A 20331-nucleotide genomic window follows, 5' to 3' on the forward strand; every position below is an offset into this window, starting at 1 on the left:
GGGGTGGCCGGAAGTTCCAGGGGTCGCGGAAAAACTGTAGGGAGTCTGGGGATTTTTGGGGTAAACTTTCTTCTTAGCCCGGAAGTTCCAGGGCTGGGACGGAAGTTCCGGGGGTCGTGGAATTTCTTCCGGGACGAACCATAAATTCCAGATCTGAGAATGGGGGCGGAAAAACTCGATTTTCAGGGTCAAAATTGGCAAGATTTCATGGATAGAAATGGGGGAAAAGATGGGGAATGCTAGATCCACTTGAGACACAACGAATCCATGGATCAAAATCAACAAAACATCGTCAAACCAACAAATCACAAAAAAAAATTGGGGCTATTTTTGGTGGGGATTTTCAAAATTGGGGAAGAACACAACAAAATTAGGCTAGAAAACGAAGAGGGGAGGCTCCAAAATCGTGATCAACGTGGCTCTAGATACCAAGATGATGTAGGGTAGAACCCTAGTGGCCCGATCTTTCACGAAAGGAGCGGATCCCGCGAAGAACACGATGAACACGACAGGGAAAATGAGGGGAAACACGAGAGAATCACTCAACCAACAAGAAATAGTCACACATGTGATAGATCCTCGAATACATAAGAGAAGATACATGATCCACAATCAACTAGGGACGATACATAGGTAGCCGGTCTTCTCCGTGAGGAGGTCTTGAATCCACGGGGGGATCTTCCCTTAGAAAGGGGGCTTGAATGCAAAGGGATCTTCTCCGAAGAGGCCGCGGTCTCTCGCAAGGAGGAGATCCGATATGTACGAGCGTAGCTCTATCTCTCAAATGAGCTATCACAACGCTGACCCTAGAAAGGAGGAGGTGGAGGAGTATATATAGTCTAGGTCCACGAAGGGGTAAGTGAGGGGTGAAAGGGTACATGGGCTTCGGCCCGAGTGTCTGCGTGCAGGCAGGGCCGGATGTTCCGGGGACGGCCGGAAGGTCCGGGCGCCGGAGGTTCCGGGCAAAGGTCCGGGCTATCCAGAGAGTTGGCACACTCTCGGACGGCTTCGGTGCAGCAGGGCTGGAAACTCCGGGATGGCCGGCGGTTCCGGTGGCCGGAAGTTCCGGTGGCCAGAAGTTCCGGGCAGCGGCCGGAAGTTCTGGGCTTTGCTGAAGCTTGTCCAGGCTTCTTCTTCCTTCTCTTCCATGCTTCCCTCGCGGATGGTGTAGGTGATCCTTGGCGCTTGCACTCCTCCTCGTCATCCGTGAAGCTCCGACAATACCTGTGCATGCACGATGGAGGGTCAAGTAGTATACCATCCTCGAAGGGGTCAAGTGAGCACGTGTAAAGGAGAGGATTCACCTTTTATGTTTGTGAAGTAGATGTCGCACGTGTCACTTGCCGAATGAACTCTTCACATGGTGATGTCCATAGGATGCTCTGCATCATTTCTATACCCAGTTTTAGTATGCATTAGTTCACTCTTACGAATTTGCATGAGTAGGGTTGGGAATTGGGCTTTGCTATGTAGTTCTTGAGGTAGGAACCTATGATCCTTGAAACACCCCGGGATTATTCATTATGTTATATATTGCTTAGCCATGCTTGTAGACGGGGATTGGTATGTGAAATTTATGCAAGTTATGAGAGAAATAATAATTAAGGGTAACTTAAGGTGGCAACATCAACACACATCTAGGCCTCTAGGTGGAATGGTTGGGGCACCCTGGAGAAACCAGTGGCTTGCTCGGGAACCCGGAGAAACCAGTGCTTGCCCAAGGGGATCCCGGAGTACCCGTGTGATCACCCTATGGAATGCCACCCAGACTCAAAGGGATCATACGATATTTCATGCCTAGACGCTTCCGTGTGCATCCACAAGCTAATATGGGCTTTGGCATAGTTGAGTAAGTTGCGGGAAACCTTTCCATCATCGGATAGCAGATGTAGGGGATTGTAGGTGTACCAGCCTATCTATCGGTTAAGGAGACCTCTTCAAAAAGACTATGTCTCGATCATCCGGTTCTCAAACATCAGTAAGTGCGAGGAATTCAACGGAGGAGATCGAGTCTTGTGGGGAAAAGTGCGCAAACCTCTGCAGAGCGTACAAAATAATCATGATTAGTTGTGTCCCCGGTTATGGACAACTTGAGTATCTGGAAGTGAATTATTGGTTGATCTCATCACTTTATTTAATTAATGTATTGGGTTATTAATAATTTGGAAATTTTGGGATTGAGTTGGAGGAACCTTCCCAATATTGGCATAAACTTGGTAGTAAAATAAAATTTATTCCTTTATTGTAGGGAAAAATTAGCTTTATGCAAAATTAAACATAGAGCCTCCACCAACCAAATATGCATATAGAGATAGATATTTACATTATTATTCTATGGTGTAAAATTTCTAATACATTGAATGTACTAACCTACACGGCTGCACATCTCATGTAGCAGGAATCATTGGTGTTGTTGGGACTCCACGACTTTGTTGTTACTTCCGCTATACGGAATGAGGTAATAGTATTTACGTTATTTTTTACATGTGATTGCACTCTGTTATAAATCCTCAAGTACTGTGTGTATCAGCATACCGATCCAAGGATGACACTTAAGCATAGAGACTTGATTTATTTGGGTCAGGTCGCTATAGGCTCTGAGTACAAATTGTGAAGTACGAGCTAGGCATCAGGAATTCAAGCATGGTGGCATCTCGAATTCAACTCGTCTGCCCTGTTCATCTTGCAGAGGAGGTAACAAAGACGGAGAACATTACAAGCCGACGGCCCAGTCGTGTACCAATTCACTACCTTCCATAGAGAATGGCCACTAGTTATATAACCCTCACACACACCACTCGCTTGGGTCGTATCTGGTCGACAGCACGCGGGCCCTCTTGTCAGGCAGCTGGCCATGCTCTCTAGAAGGCAGTGCAATGCTAACATTGGCTAGGCAGATTGCGTGAGATTTATGTAATGTTGTTGAACTTTTTGATTGAAATAGAAGCCCATGTTCTAGTAAAAAATATGTGTTCATGCATTCTATTTTTGCTCAACCCAGGCTACACTTCCTCCGCACCTCTCACCATTTGCAATCAAACGCATGGCTCCTACAGAACTAGGAACCCAAGAATGGGACCCCTTCTTCCACTAGGAAACTTTAGAAATCCCACCAAACTCGCTCGCTCGGTGGAGACCTGGAGTTGGCGCCGTACATAGTCGGTGACTCGCAATGGACGCGACGATCGGCGACCCGTTGTTGGCAGCGTCCGTGGAGCGGGCGTTCGAGAAGCAGCCATTGCCCGGGTTTTGGGAGCAGGTGACACCGCGGGCAGTGATCGTCTCGGTGGTGCTCTCAATCGTCTTCGCCTTCGTGATCCTGAAGATCCACATGTCGACCGGCGTGGTACCTGGTATGAACATGGCAGTTAGCGTCCTCAGCTTTGCCTTACTCAAGTGGTTCATCAGCCTGGTTCGGACGTGCGGCCTCCCGACATCGCCGTTCACGCGCCAGGAGAACTTGTTGGTGCTGACCACCGTCGTTACAGTCATCAACTTGGCCATCACTGGTAAGCATATATAACTTCAATTGCTTCTTCTGTTGCTGAGATTTGATTCCCTGTCATTCTCAAGATCAGAGTGCCGGGTCATAGTTATTTCCGGTTTCTTCAAGACCCGACCAATGACTGTTGTCCTGGATGTTGTCTGTAGTTTTCCTGTGGAGTATGTCTTTTCTGATTTGAATTTCTTGTACGGGCCCGCGAGGCAAGGCACCAATGTAAAATGCTGCCATTTATTCTTGCTCGCTCAGCACTATTCGCTATTGAAGAAAAAATGAAATAAATATTAGGGATCGCTGGGACTCGAACTCGCGATCACATTGCTGTGAGCGCACCGCACTAACCGCTAGAACGAAATAATTTTATTGTCCACAACTACAAAACATTTGTAGTTAACCTTTTCGTGTAGGAAAATGTTAACGTTCACCCAATATAAATTATCTGAAAAAACAAAACGTAAATTACAAAACAAGTTCATCAAAATTTAATAGATGTTCAGTAAATTAAAAAAGGTTCATCGATGCTGAAAAAAGTCATCATTTTTCAAAAAAAAACGTTCATCGAGTTCAAAAAAAAGTTCGTCGAATTCAAAAAAGTTCATCAATTTTGAGAAAAGTTCATCGTTTTTCAAAAAAAATCATTGAATTCAAAAAAGGGTTCATCAGATTCAAAAAAAGTTCATCGATTTTGAAAAAAGTTCATTGAATTCAAAAAAGTTCATCAGTTTTGAAAACAGTTCATCAGATTTGAAAAAATTTCATCGAATATAAAAAAAATATTGTTTTATTGAAAAAAAAGTTCATTCAATTTAGGAAAAAAAGTGCCGAACAAAATTACTCCAAAATAGAAAGAAAAACAAAAAAAGAAAAGAGAAAAAGACATAGAAGGAAATGCTGAAGAATGTGAAACTAAGCACATGAGGTAACATCTCTCTGGTGGTTAGTGCAGCCTCCCCTCGAGCAGGTGGTCGGAGGTTCTAATCCATCGCACCGCAGCTCGACTTTTCTTTTTAGAAAACAGAAAAATAGCAAGATGGGCCGAGCCCAAATTGAAGCGCCTTTAGGCGCTCGTTGGCCAATCGGCGCTTAAGTGCCGAATTGGAAACACCCAATAACCTCACTACGTGCCATCAGAGAAAAAAAACATAATTACACAACGCGCTGAAAATGTCTCAGAACATAGACAGAATTATGGGTCATTTCTTAGATTCTCTCTATATCTAACTTCAATTTAAGCTGCAATTTTTTTAATTAATATGTAGAGGAAGTATTTAAAAACAAATTTACACTTCCAGAAAAATAAATGACCGACACTTTGGCTTTTTGAAATAAAACCCCAAAATTTTATTCAATAGAAATAATAGATACATTATTTTAGAGAAAAGGCATACACCCAACTTTATAAATTAAAGCCACCATAGAAAGTACAATAGAGCAATGCAAAACCAAACACCAATCAAATAGAGAGTGGGGGAAAGCACACAGGCCAATATAGTTCACGACACACAGGCCAGACTAGACGAGAAGAAACTGGCACACTGGCCAACAATCTACTACCAAAAGAAGATGATCTACTAAGACTAAGCTTGGCCGTCAGAATTTTGTAGAACAAGGGACACAACCGAAGCACGAACTTTCGCAATCAGCACACCCAGGGCATCATGATCCACAACTTCAATCAATAACCTCCACTGCTGCATAGACAAGCACATTTTAAACATGCAATCAGCAGGTTTGTTAGGAACCACATATTCGATGGTAAACTTGTTCCTGGTCATCCATAGGGACCAACACAGACCAATAAAACCCCGAGTAGAACAAGTGGTTGTTAATGCCCACAAGGCCAGTTGAAAGCAGGCACAACTTGAGAAACAAAGAGGGATCCCAGGACACCCCCAACCAAGATCTGATGCAACACAGGTCACCTTGGCGAAGATACAACCAAAGAAGATATGATTCGAATCATCCAGAGTAGAACAAAGCACACACTGGTCCGAGCCAGACCCATTACGTTTACAGATCTGAGCCGCCGTAGGGGGAGGTCCCCTAATGGCTTGCCAGATGAAGATTTTGATCTTAGGAGGAATCCTAGCATGCCGAATAGGCTTATACTTAGAGGTAGGATTGCCCAAAATCAGCCTGGAATACAAGGACTTGAAAGTAAATTTGCCAAAGGGGAGTTGGGCCAGGTAATAGACTCCTCTACCTTCGATATCACCGGGATGAAGGCAATAAGACACTGCTAGTAATCCTATTCTAGAGGAGAGAGAGAAATCATAAAGCCAGGTCCCAATTGTTGGCCAAGAGCTCTAAGATGGAGATTGAAACTCCCTCGATGCGGCTATATCTCCCACGTGTCGGAGCACGACTTAGAGGCATAACCGCATTGAAAGCAATGTCGCAAGTGAGGTAATCTTCACACAACCCATGTAATACATAAGGGGAAGAGATACATAGTTGGCTTACAATCGTCACTTCACACAAATACATGAATAAAGCATTACAACATCCAAATACAATCAAGGTCCGACTACGGAACCAAAATAAAAGAAGAACCCCAAAAGTGACAAGGTCCCCCGATCGACCCCAACTGGGCTCCACTACTGATCAACTAGAACGAAACAACACAAAGGACAAGATCTTCATCGAGCTCCTCCTTGAGCTTGGTTGCGTCATCTGCACGGACTCATCGGCACCTGCAAACTGGTTTTGGAAGTATCTGTGAGTCACGGGGACTCAGCAATCTCGCACCCTCGTGATCAAGACTATTTAAGCTTATGGGTAAGGTAAAGGTATGAGGTGGAGCTGCAGCAAGCGACTAGCATATATGGTGCCTAACATACGCAAATGAGAGCGAGAAGAGAAGGCAAAGCACGATCAAGAAACTATGATCAAGAAGTGATCGTAGAACAACCTACGTCAAGCATAACTCCAACACCGTGTTCACTTCCCGGACTCCACCGGAAAGAGACCATCACGGTTACACACGCGGTTGATGTATTTTAATTAAGGTCAACTTCAGGTTTTCTACAACCGGACATTAACAAATTCCCATCTGCCCATAACCGCGGGCACGGCTTTCGAAAGTTCAAATCCCTGCAGGGGTGTCCCAACTTAGCCCATCACAAGCTCCCACGGTCAACAAAGGATATTCCTTCTAGCGGGAAGCCCCGATCAGACTCGGAATCCCGGTTACAAGACATCCTCGACAATGGTAAAACAAGTCCAGCAACACCGCCCGAATGTGCCGACCAATCCCGATAGGAGCTGCACATATCTCGTTCTCAGGGCACACTCAGATAGGTCAAGCTACGAGTAAAACCAGCCCTCGAGTTTCTCCGAGGTGGCCCCGTAGGCTGCCCGTTTCGGACCAACACTCAGAGGAGCACTGGCCCGGGGGGTTTAAAATAAAGATGACCCTTGAGTCCGCGAAACCCAAGGGAAAAGAGGCTAGGTGGCGAATGGTAAAACCAATGTTGGGCATTGCTGGAGGAGTTTTATTCAAGGCAAACTGTCAAGGGGTTCCCATCATCACCCAACCTCGTAAGGAACGCAAAATCCGGGAACATAACACCGATATGACGGAAACTAGGGCGGAAAGAGTGGAACAAAACACCAGGCATAAGGCCGAGCCTTCCACCCTTTACCAACTATATAGATGCATTAATTAAATAAGAGATATTGTGATATCCCAACAAGTAAACATGTTCCAACAAGGAACAACATCTCCATGTTCCAACAAGGAACAAACTTCAATCTTCACCTGCAACTAACAACGCTATAAGAGGGGCTGAGCAAAGTGGTAACATAGCCAAACAACGGTTTGCTAGGACAAGGTGGGTTAGAGGCTTGGTTCAACGATATGGGAGGCATGATAAGCAAGTGGTAGGTATCGCAGCATAGGCATAGCAAAAGAGCGAGCATCTAGCAAGCAAATATAGAAGTGATTTCAAGGGTATGGTCATCTTGCCTAAAATCCCGCAAGGAAGAAGAACCCGTCCATGAAGAAGACAAACAGACGTAGACGAACGAATCCTCACAACACGACGTTACCGGATTACCGAGACGAAGTACACCGGAAAGAAAGCAAACAACAAAGTAAAAAACCACTACAACAACATGGCACGATGCGCAAACAAGTATGATGCATGTCCGGTTTAATGAAGCATGGCATGGCAAAGTGCACAAACAATACTACAAATTAGGTGGAGCTCAATATGCAACGGAGTTGCATATTACCAAAACACCTCATAACGTATTTAGTTCGATCTTGTTTATGTACCCAACAATATTAAATGTTGTTAAACATGGCAAGAGGGTGAAGCAAAGTAAAACTACCTATCTAGTCAAGTTTAAATGAGGCCGGAAACAACGAACAACAATTCCGGAAACTCCTCATGAGCATATAATAGATTTGGTACTATTCTGCCCTAAACATTATTTTAGAGTTGTTAAACATGCAAGATGAGTGCACCAAGTTAAACTAGGAATTTTTCTACCCCATTTACATATAAAGATTATTTAAATCCGAGCTACGGTTATTTAGTTATGTGTTAAGTCATTTTAACATGGCATAGGAGAAAATTTAAACAAACATCATTTTAAACATCTTAAACATAGATGAAAGTTGCATATTATTAAACTAGATGAAAATCTAAGCAAGTTTCATATATAAAGTTTTTACATATGATGCATGGTTGGAGAGTTATTATATGCATGAAGCTTAGGGGCTAAACCGCAAAACTGTTGTCTCAGGATATAGGAAAAAACGTAGATCTGGAAAAAAACTACACTGGCCGAAACTGGATGGGCTGGGGTTCTCACAATGGTACTTGGGCCGGCTCAGAGCAGTGACTGGGCCCGGCAACGCAGCTGCCTGGCGGCTGGGAGGCCCACGCGGGCGAAGGGAGTTGGGCCTGCGCTCGCTGGGCTTGGTCAACGCGTACGCGCGGGCGAGCGTTGCTGCCCTCGTCTCTGAAAACAGAAACAGTAACGGGGCGCAAGGTTCAGAGCAGCAGCAGGTGAGGTCGGCGACGCTGGAGGAAGGCGACGGCAACAACAGGCACCGGTGATGGACTTGGCGGTCTCCGGTGGGGCGGCGCGACGACCTGGAGCCAGGGACGAGGCCGGGGTGCAGGCGCTCGCCGGATCTAGTAGAGACGGCGACGAACGGAGCAGGAGAGGTTCGAGCGTCCCTCTGACGCAGAGGATGGCGGCGCTACGAGCGGGCTTCATCTTGCCGGGAAGCAGAGCGGCCGCGCGAGTGCGGAACTGGCCGGCGGTGAGGACGTGGTTGCGGGGTCGAGGTTGGACTGAAGGCACACGATGACGGACGGGCGAGGGGACGGCCATGGCGGCGCTGGTCGCCGGCATCAGGCCGCGTGGCCCGCGGGCAAGCAGTGAGGGCGAGGAAGGCAGTCACGAGCGGTCGTCTCGCGCGCGGGGTGTCCTTCCTGAAGGAGCTTGGCGGTGGCGGAGGCATGGGACGCGCGGCGAGGAGTTCGTCCATGGCGACGGGAACCTGCAGGGGTTCTCTGGCGCTGCTGCTTGGGTGGCCGGCGACCACCGGTGAGGCAGAGGCACGGGGACGAGGAGGCACAGCCTCGTGCGTTTCCTCGGGCACGCGGGCGTGGGGAAGGAGCTCGAGCTCCTGGTTGCTGCTGGACGAGGAGGGCCATGGGGATCTCTGGTTGGAGGGGATGGATCGATGGGGTTGGTCCGGTGGGGAAAACTAGGTGGAGCTCGGGCTGGCTACGAGGTGGATCTGGGAAGATCCCGAGGGGAATGGTGAGTGGGTGGCGGCGGCACGATGGGATAAGGGGAGGATTTTTAGGGTTGGACCCTGTGTATTTATATGGCAGGTGGATTAAGTTGGGGCTATTGGATCCCTCCGATCGTAATCGGGCGATCGAGAAATAAATAGTTAGGAAGTCCAAATAGGAAAAAGGAGATGTTTTGTAGACATTTGGGGATGATCCGGACACAACGGTGGCGACAGTCCGGGTCGGGTTCGGGACAACTTTCGGACGCGCGCGCGAGGAGGGCCGCGGGCTAACGAGAGAGGTTAGGTTGGGTCTGGCGGATTGTGAAGAGCGGGTTGGTCTGAGAGAAGAGGGGAGAGATGCAGCCCGACAGGGTTTCCGGAGACCAAAAACATCCGACAAAAAGACCGGCTATACTGCCGCTATAGTTTAACGGTTGGGCTATCAAACGAACTCCGAATGCGATGAAACTTGACAGGCGGTCTATCTACACTATAATAAGACCGCACGTCAACTCTCACCCCATTCCGAGAACATATTCCGGCCACTTATAAAATACTATTTCGGACATGCCGCGGGCGCGTGCAAGTGTCTGGACTCGGAACGGACAACAGAGAGAACTGGGGAAACCCGGACGAATGCAAGTTTTGAAAACATGATGATGCCATGCATATGATGACATGATGAAATGCAACACGCAAGCAAAAGACATGGCAATGACAGCGAATAACTGGAAGACACCTGGCGCAACGGTCTCGGGGCGTCACAGAGATCTCCCAGTCTGAGCAGTTGGAGAAAAGGACATGAAAAGAAACATCTAACGAAGACTCACCACAACACCAATCTATCCAAAATCGAGTGCACTGGCCATTACCCACCACAAACTTGATGTGTTCTTTAAAAACATCCTTGACTTTCACCATGTCTTTCCAGAATTTGATGCAGCTAGAGGCTAAGGCAACATCGGGCTGCCATGAGGAAAATACTTGGCTTTCAGAAGAGAGTGCCAGAGACATCCATCCCCAATGGTCATAATCTTCCACCACCACTTAATAATAAGACATGTGTTCATCACCGATGTATTCAAGATGCCCAACCCCCCCCCCCCCCCCGCCAAGGTCGTTCGGTATACACATAAGCTTCCATTTCAACAATCTATTTTTGTGCTTATTGTCCATTGTGTTCCAGTAGAAAGCACCCCTATGCTTGTTGAAACACTCATGGGTCCCATCAGATAGATTGTAAAAGCCCATGGTGAACATAGGGAGAGAGGAAAGACACACTTTAATGGGCCCGCGTTGGTGTTGTACCTGCCCCACCAAGGCATGAGCGGTTCCCAACCTTGGTCGCTATAGGAGCAATCTCCTTGGCACACATCCTGGCTAGCGAAATGGCAGACCCAGATATGTAAAGGGGAAGGACCCCAAGGAGTAATTCAGATGCTGAGAAACCCTAATAGCTTTCTCCTTAGAAACACCCGTGGTGACAAACTTGTTCTTGGAGAAGTTGATCTTAAGCCCCAATAGGGCCTCAAAGCAAAGAAGCAGAAAATTGAAATGGGCAATGCAAGAGTCGTTCAACTCCACCATAATGATCATATCATCTACATACTGGAGATGAGAGACCCCTTTCGGAATGAGGTGGGAAACTACTAGAGATATGTGACCAGCCACAACAACCCGCGAGAGTATGCAAGAATGAGTATCGGCTATAAAATTGAACAACAGGGGGGAGATGGGATCCCCTTGCTGTAGGCCCCTATCACTGGCAAAAAAATTGCTGGTCTGTCTATTGAGAAACACAACAGTGTAGCTCCCAGAAACAATCTGCATAATCCGATGCACATAGGCATTATCAAAACCTTTGTCCAGCAGAACCTGGCGTAAGAAATCCCAACTAACCGAGTCACACGCCTTCTCAAATTCAAGCTTAAGAATGACCGCCTTAGAATTCCTCACCCTAAGGTCATGGACAATCTCATGAAGACTAAGAATCCCGTCCAAAATAAACATGCCCTTCAGAAAAGCCAATTGGTATGGACGAAGCACCTGGTGGGCCACGGGGGATAGATGAGTAGAAAAGTCCTTAGCATGGAACTTAGCAAAATTATTCATGAGAGCAATATCCCAGAATTGAGAGATCAGATCAGCCCCTTTAACTTTAGGAATGAGGAACATGACAACATAGTTCAACCACTGGATGTCCACTGTCCCCAAACAGAACCCATGTATAACCACACACACCAAGTGATGCAAGACGGGTCAAAATTTTCTAAAGAAAGGGATAGAGAAGCCATGAGGGCCCGAGGCCGAATTAGCATTAGTAGACTTAATGTCACATTCAATCCCCTCCTTGAAGAGAGGCAACATAAGGGCCTCATTTTCCTCACTAGACACCCTCCACCATTGCGACCAGGAAAGAAAAGGAAGTGATAGACCTAGACGCAAGTTTAGAAATGAGAAGAGGTGCAAAAAATTGTAAACATGTGCTAAAATAGGATGTTGATTGGCAATCATAACTCCATCCACAACGAACTTATCCATAGATCATTGACGTCTCCTCCCATTAGCGATAGCAAAAAAATAGGTCATCAAAGAGTCCCTCTTCAGTGGCCAATTCAAAGTTCCCCTCTGACACTAATAGACCTTTGCTTGGCGATGCAACTGCATCAGCAAGTCTTCCAAGCTATATCTTAGTTGCCACTCATCCCAAGAGAGACTAGGTCCATCAGCCAACAAATCCAGAGCCGAAATCTGATCCAACAATACCGATTTCTGCCACCGGGCTTGAGCAGCCCTATTACGGTCCGAAGCCCTCAAAAACTTGCTAAGGTTATATGCGAAGAAATGCCAATCATCCATAGGGACAAAGCAGCTCCTACTTGCGGTAAACATAGAACTAATCTTGTTAGAAAGCATAAGGTGGAAACCCTTAACAAGCAGCCTGGATGCATGAATTGGTGATTGCTTGTATCTGCGTTGGTATTTCCCTGAAGAGGAGAGGATGATGCAGCATAGCAACGGTAAGTATTTCCCTCAGTTATGAAACCAAAGTTATCAGTCTAGTAGGAGAACCAAGCAACACTATGTAAATGCTACGTGCACACAAAAGAACAAATACTTCCAACCCAACGCACAAGAGGGATTGTCAATCCCTCCTCGGTATTGAGATAGATAAAATTGTAGTATATTAGATAAATAGATCTTGCAAAAACACCAAATAAATAAATAAATAAATAAAAAGTGTAGCAAGGTATTTTTGGGTTTTTGGAATAATAGATCTAAAAACAATATGATAAAAGATAGACCCGAGGGTCATAGATTTCACTAGTGGTTTCTCTCGAGAAAATAGCATATGGTGGGTAAACACATTACTGTTGGGCAATTGATAGAAGAGCAAATAATTATGACGATATCCAAGGAAATGGTCATGTATATAGCATCATGACCAAGATGAGTAGACCGACTCCTGCAGGCATCTACTACTATTACTCCACACATCGACCGCTATCCAGCATGCATCTAGTGCATTAAGTTCACGGAGAAATGGAGTAATGCAATGACAACGATGACATGATGTAGACAAGATTTATTCATGTAGGAATAGATCCCATATTTTTATCCTTAATGGCAATGATACATGCATGGCTCGCTAACCCTTCTGTCACTGGGTGAGGACACCGCAAGATTGAACCCATCAAAAAGCACCTCTTCCCATTGCAAGAAAAACCAATCTAGTTGGCCAAACCAAATCAAAGTTTCGGAGAAGAAATATGAGGCTATAACAATCATGCATATAAGATATCAAAGAAGACTCAAATAATATTCATAGGTAGATCCGATCATAAACTCGCAATTCATCGGATCCCAACAAACACACCACAAAAAGTCATTACATCAAATAGATCTCCAAGAACATCGAGGAGAACATTGTATTGAGAATCAAAAAAAGGGAATAAATCATCTAGCTACTGCCTACGGACCCGTAGGTCTATGGTGAACTACTTATGCATCATAGGAGGAGCACCAATGAGGATGATGAACCCCTCTATGATCGTGTCCCCTTCGGCATGGTGCCGGAATAGGGCTCTAGATTGGATCTTGTAGTTCTAGAACTTGTGGCGACTGTAATTGTGTTTCGTCGACTCCCATAGGGTTTCTAGAATATTTGGGTATTTATAGAGCTAAGAGGCGGTGGAAAGGACTCCCATGGGCCCCACCACCCATCAAGGCACGCCAGGGGCCTCTGGCGCGCCCTTTTGGGTTCTGGGCACCACGGGCCTCCCCTCATGTACTTCCTTGGCTCCCAAGCTTTCTTCTGGGAAAAAAAACTCCAAAAAATTTCATGGCATTTGGGCTTCGTTTGGTATTAATATTTTGCAAGTAAAAAACTAGCAAAAAACAGAAACTGGCACTGGGCACTATGTCAATAGGTTAGTCCCAGCAAATGATATGAAGTTACTATAAAATGAATGTAAAACATCCAAGAATGATAATATAACAACATTGAACAATAAAAAATTATAGATATGCTGGAGACATATCAGCATCCCCAAGCTTAATTCATGTTCGTCCTCGAGTAGGTAAATGAGAAATACAGAATTTTTTATGTGCAATCTTGTCTAACATGTTCATCACATATTCTTTTCTTTTGTAGCATGGACATTTGGATTTTTAGATGATTCAAAGCAATAGTCTATATTTGACATGAGGGCTTCAATACTCAAGCATATCAACAAGCAACCATGTCTTTCGAAATATCAACACTAAAGAAAGTTATCACTCGCCCATCATGCTCAATCCTTGATCCATTCATGAAACAACCTCGAATATTAGCTACATCCAATGCACAAGTATGATCATAGTGCTCCCTAGTTGGTTCTTTATAAGAGAAGCTGTAGACTCAAATAAAAAAAATTGCATAAAGTAACTAGATTGGCCCTTCGTAGAGGGAAGCAGAGATTTGTAGAGGTGCCAGAGGTCCAAACTTAAATTGAGAGATAACAATATTTTGAGAGGCGGTTCCCAAACATAAAATAAAGTTTATTCCTTTTTCCACCATTCTTTCATAATGCATCACTAGCCATATCCACGGGTGCCTTCCATACCAACACTTTCCAAGGAATTTATTATTTTACAACATAAAGTAAATTTCTTTTTCATTTCGGGACTAGGCATCCCTATTACCGCCACACTCTTGTGCAATGACAAGTAAATAAATACTCATCTTGAGAATAACACATCTAGCATGGAAAAATATTGGCCACCCTCTCCCACTTCTTGAGCGGTACGGGCACACAAAAAGGAAATTCATTTTGAAATTTAGAGTTGGCACATACAAATTTACTTAGAACGGCATGGAAATACCGCATATAGGTAGGTATGGTGGACTCATATGTCATAACTTGGTTTAAGGATTTTGGATGCACAAGTAGTATTCCCACTTAGTACAAGGAAAGGCTAGCAAAAGATTAAGAAGCTACCAACCAAGAAACGAAAAATTCCTATAAACGAGCATTAAGCATAACAAACACTGAATAATGCACCACAAGTAGGATTTAATTTCAATGCATAACTATTGACTTTCATGCTTTCATAGGGAATCACAAACCTTAACACCAATATTCTTACTAAAGCATAGTTACTCACCAACATGACTCACATATCACTATCATGATATCTCAAAACTATTACAAGGAATCAAGTTTATATTGTCCAATGATCTTCATGATAGTTTTTATTATATCCCTCTTAGATATCTATCACTTTGGGACTAATTTCATATATTATCGTTGCTTATATCAAGCTCTCAAACAAATTTAAGTGAAGAACATGAGCACAAATAGTTTTCATCATATCTCAAAAATATATAAGTGAAGCATGAGAGAATTTGTTCAAAAATTTACTAACTCTCAAATTAATCTAAGTGAAGCATGAGATTATTCATCAAAAATTAAAGCACCACTGTGCTCAAAAAGATATAAGTGAAGCACTAGAGCACTTCCATAGCTGAATTTTTTTAAGTGAAGCACACAGAGCAATTCTAACAAATCATAGTATCATTATGGCTTTCTCAAATAGGTGTCTCCAGCTATGATGATTATGACAAACAAAAATCAAAACAAGCAAATACTCATATAATACAAGATGCTCCAAGAAAACTCATGATATGTCACGAATAAAAATATAGCTCGAAGTAAAATTGCTGATGGTTGTTAGAAGAAAGAGGGGATGCCTTCCGAGGCATCCCCAAGCTTAGTTGCTTGGTTCTCCTTGAATATTAACTTGGGATGCCATGGGCAACCGCAATCTTAGGTTATTTTCATTCCTTATTTCTTCATCCATCGTGACCTCACCCAAAACTTGAAAACTTCAATTACACAAAACTTAACAAAACCTTCATGAGATCTGTTAGTATAACATAGCAAATCACCACTCTAAGTACTGTTGCAAACCCATTTGTATTTTATTATTGCATTATACCTACTAATTTTAAATTTACCATGGCTTATACCACCCTATACAATCCATAGATTCATCAAAAGATATGGACTTTGATCATACTTCTGTAACTCCAAATATTCTGAAAAATTAGGACAATGTAGGTATATCAATCTTGTGTAAAAAATTCAGAATTTTATCACGCTTATGTGATTTTTAACAATTCTGTTACTGTGCACAAAAGTTTCTGTTTTTCAACAAGATCAAATCAACTATCAACAAACATGATCCCAAAGGCTTTACTTGGCACAAACACTAATTAAAATATAAAAACACAATCATAACAGTAGCATAATTGTTTGAACACAAAAAATAGAAAGAAAAAGGCAAAAATAAATTTTATTCATTGGGTTGCCTCCCAACAAGCGCTATCGTTTTATGCCACTAGCTAGCCATAATGCATAGATTCAAGTATTGTCATCTTTCTTCATATTTTCTGTAGGTATGTTTCTTTTAGGTGGTTTCTCAAATATAACTTGAAACACATTGTCCATAGAAATTTTAGCTTTATCAAGTTGTTCATCTTTGTATCCCCTTTGATTCCCGGCTCCAATCCAAGAATATTGTTGATTAACATCATTAAAAACTTGTTGAATAATATTCAAGATTGGAATTTCCTTTTTAAGCTTCTCATCAAAAAATTGTTATTACCAAGAAAATGTCTTCATACATAATCACTATTGTAAAGCATCTCATCTGTTACTAATTTTTCATGGTTCATACTGTAAAAAACCAAAAATTTCCCTAGCCTCCCGCACTATGTGATCAAATTCATTCATAAGAACAAGGGTGGTTGTCTTTTTAGCTTTACGATCCTTTATAATGTGTAGCTCATAAAACAATCTTTGCAAGGTAGGATGAGAACGAATAAATCTATTTTCAAGTTTTAGAACTAGTGCTGAAATAGCCTCTGCATAAGTTTTAGTCCTTTTAAGATTAGGAGTGTCACCACAAGTCAAAGTTTCAACACAATTAAATAATTCTTGGATGGTTTCTTTTCCTAGAACGTTCCCTTGTCCCAAAACAAAATTTTTAGCATCCAGATTACCAGAACGTCCAATTTTAGGAGTTCTACCATCATTTGTATCTACCATAACAAATTCACTCATGATGACAAATTCGAGTAAACAAAAGAATGAACAAGAAAAAGGCAAACAAAAAGAAGGCAAATATTTGTGTGCTTTTCGCAAAAAAGATTTCGAAGTGGGGAGATGAAAATGAGAGGAAAATGGAAAATAATGTCAATTGCAAGTAGATGGTATTTGTGATTAGGAACCTGATAGATGTTAATGATGTCTCCCCAGCAACGGCGCTAGAAATTCTTCCTGATTGCTTGTATCCGCGTTGGTATTTCTGCAAAGAGGAGAGGATGATGCAGCACATCAACGGTAAGTATTTCCCTTAGTTACGAAACCACAGTTATGAATCCTATAGGAGAATGTCGGTGTACAAAAGTTGGGGCTCTCCTTTTGACCCCTTTACCTGTGCCCGGGCAGTCAGAGCCACGTGTCGCGGCCACACTTAGCAGGGCAGAGGAGGGAAGCCGGAGAGAACCCGAAGCACAAGACAACCAAGGCGACGCCAGAACCAGAAGCGTAGGAAGGCAAGAGGGCGAGGTGGACTCCGTCGGCAGGATCCTTGCCGAGGCAGCCTCCGCAGCCCCGGCAAGGGCCTTGCTGGGGCAACTTGCCCAACACCCGCAGAGCGAGCCAACCTTGAGCCCACAGGCTCCAACCCAATCAACTACATTGGAGCCAAGGCTCGGGAGGCGCCTCTATGGTGGCATGCAAATCTTTGTCAAGATCATAAACATATGAGTTCAGATGAGGACCAGAAGACGACGACCCTCGGCAGGATCCTAGCCGAGGAAATCCGCAAGACCCCCGGCAAGACTCTTGTCGAGGATGACAGCAACGCCATGGCAAGACCCTTGCCGGGAACCTGGCAAGACCCTTGCCGAGGGCATCAGCAGGGCCACTGCCAGGCCTGCACCAGCCAAGACTCCACCGCCATCCCCGTGCAGCTGCCAGCTCAACCAGTTGAGCACGCGCCTGCATGGCGACGTGCGCCCTCTACACCAACCCAGAAAGCTCCCACGTTGTGGCATGCAATTCTTCCTGAAGGCTCCAGCACAGTGCCAGCCCAGCAGCTAGCCAACCTGGCGCCACGACACCCCGTCAGCTCGGACGCGTGTCAAGGCCAAACGAGGCAGTGAAAGCTGGAACGTGCTTCCCTGGCGTCCCTGATAAAGCAAGGGGGCATGTCGACAGCGCATTTAATGCGTTTATCCGACAGTCCTAGAGGATAGGCTCATGGACTGTAGACCTTTCCACCTCCTATGTGCCACTATGGCAACCCCTTTTGCCTATAAAAGGAGGACCGAGGCGACCAGGGGAGGGATTCGGCTCTTTTGGGCAAATTGCACCCTGTAGCTAGCTTGAGAACACAAGAACACACTCGAATACATCCACCAAAGCAGCACTAGGGTATTACGCATCTTCGCGGCCCGAACCTGGGTAAACGATCTGTGTGCTTCCTGTCAAACCCGCCGTTCTCACAACCCCGTGCCCGCCTACCGTAGAAGGGATCCCAGTGACCCCATAGGTGTCGTTCCCATCGACATCTCTGGCGCGCCAGGTAGGGGGAGCGGTGTGAAAATCTGGTTTGATCGGGGCAGCAGCTTCGTTGTGGCCGTCGTTCCAAGGAAGAAGATGACAAAGCTTGGCAGCTCCATCTGCGGATGTGGTGGATGTCCGTGCAACGACAGAAAAGCTAAGTCGTGCGTAACTTTAAGCAATATCTTTTTATATATATGGTTATTATCCTCGAAGGTCCTGCCCTGTGTATGGAAAACCTACACGCAAAGGGGCCCTTCCATGATTGGTAACGCCCTTGTTCTGTTTCGAGTCCGCTCAACAGCTCAAGTGGCCACGTCAAGAGTGGCGGGGTAGCCTTCCGCAATTGGCCGCGTTGAGAGCGGTAAGGTGGTTTGCCGGGCAACAAGAACACCCGATAGGCTATTGGGGATCCGTACCCAAGGTGCCGCACTGGATTTACGCACCGACGAGCCTACCCGGTTAACGTAGGGCGGACATACAAGGGAAGATCAGATAGGAGAATAACATGCGTTGTATCAAAACTACTGCAGAGTTATATTACATCAATTGTTGCTATGGTTCTAACTAAAGATATAAATAGTCTTGGCCATGAACCTGCAGCAGCAACGAGAAACAGGGTGCCTAATCCCGGTGCTGGCCCTCCACCCTCTTGATTCCACCGATGAGGCTGATGATGGGCTTGATATGCTCCTTGAGCGTCGTGAGGTCTGCATCCTTCGGCAAGCTCTCCAGCGCGGCATCAAAGTCGAGGTTGGGGTTCCAGTGCGCCACCTTGGTGAGAACCTTGGTCATGGCACCCCGGCAAAGCCTCCGGTACTCATTGGCCAGGGAGGCCGCCCGGTTGGAGTGGAGCTGCTCCATGGCCCCGAGGACACCCTCGAAGAAGATGGTCAGCTTTGCGTTGGGGCTCGCGTTGCACTCCGGGGTATACCTCACATTTTGGCATCCCCATGGTAGCCAGCTGCGTGGTGATCTTGCCGGCGACGCATTAGAGATGCCTGGTCCAGCGGTTGTCGCCTTCCACAGAATCCTTGTGGTTGGCGGCTTCATTCTTCCGCAGCTGCTTCCCAGGCCTTGCCCTCCGACAACATCCCCTCGAGACCCTCCAGCTTTAGCTTGAGGTCTTTGATGGAGTTGTTGGCTTCACAGAGCTACCCGGCCTTGTCGAGGACTGCAACATGCGCCTCAACCAGGGCACCATTGAGCGTGTCCTTCTCCTTGGACAGCTTCAGGAACTGATCCTTCAGCTCGTCCTGCTCCACCTCCAGCTCCTTCACCTTGTCGGCGTGAACCAGAGCTTGTGCATCGAGCGCCTCCTTGTGCCTTTGCTCCAGCTCCTGGGTCCACTGCACGACAAGCTTCTCCATCTCCTCGTCCTTGCCACGGAGTGGTGCGGCAAGCTTCTCCTCGCGCGCGGCAAGATCCTCCTCCTAGGAGTTCAGCGTGGCCTGATGCTGGGCTCGAGCGGCCTCGGCTTCGGTGGCCAGGTTCTTCGCCGTCTCCTGGGCCTTCTCGACGTCGACCCACTCCATGGTGAGTTCCACCTCGTGCCTGGCCAGCTCGCCCTGGGCGGCCTTTAGCTCCTCGCAAGCTTGGCGAAACCAAGTTTGCGCCTCGGTGGCATGTCCATTGAGGTCCACCTCCGCCTTGTCCACCATTGCCATCCTGGACTTGGCCTTGTCCAGGCCGGCGGAGTGGAGCGCCTTGAGCTTCCGAAAGCTGGCACCCATGGCCTGGAGAATCCGCTCCTCCTGAGAGCCGTCACCTCCGGCGTTTGGCTCGTCGACGACCTCGAGCCCGGCGGCGGCAAGCACCTCCTCATTGAACACCTCTCCCTCGATGGGCGACCTGGAGCTTGACGCCCCTGGGAGGTGGACGAAAAGGTCGTCGCTCACCCTCAGGTACCTGCCGGAGCCAGAGGCAGCGAAGGAGGAAGGCTGGTCATCAGCCAC

At 45.8% G+C, this 20331-nt stretch overlaps 1 protein-coding gene across 1 annotated transcript in view; it reads left to right on the top strand.

Moving 5' to 3' along the window:
* The first annotated feature begins 3057 nt into the window (after positions 1-3057).
* Positions 3058-20331, top strand: part of LOC125532807 (putative metal-nicotianamine transporter YSL3) — a 105467-nt gene continuing 88193 nt past the window's right edge. Inside the window, exon 1 of the mRNA XM_087517036.1 lies at positions 3058-3509. Within this exon, the coding sequence (XP_087373162.1) occupies positions 3173-3509 (337 nt within the window). The 5' untranslated portion in view covers positions 3058-3172. The remainder of the gene's footprint in view (positions 3510-20331) is intronic.

The sequence above is a fragment of the Triticum urartu genome, chromosome 1A (assembly GCF_056163025.1).
Source record: "Triticum urartu cultivar PI428250 chromosome 1A, HENAU_Tu73, whole genome shotgun sequence".
NCBI lineage: Eukaryota > Viridiplantae > Streptophyta > Magnoliopsida > Poales > Poaceae > Triticum > Triticum urartu.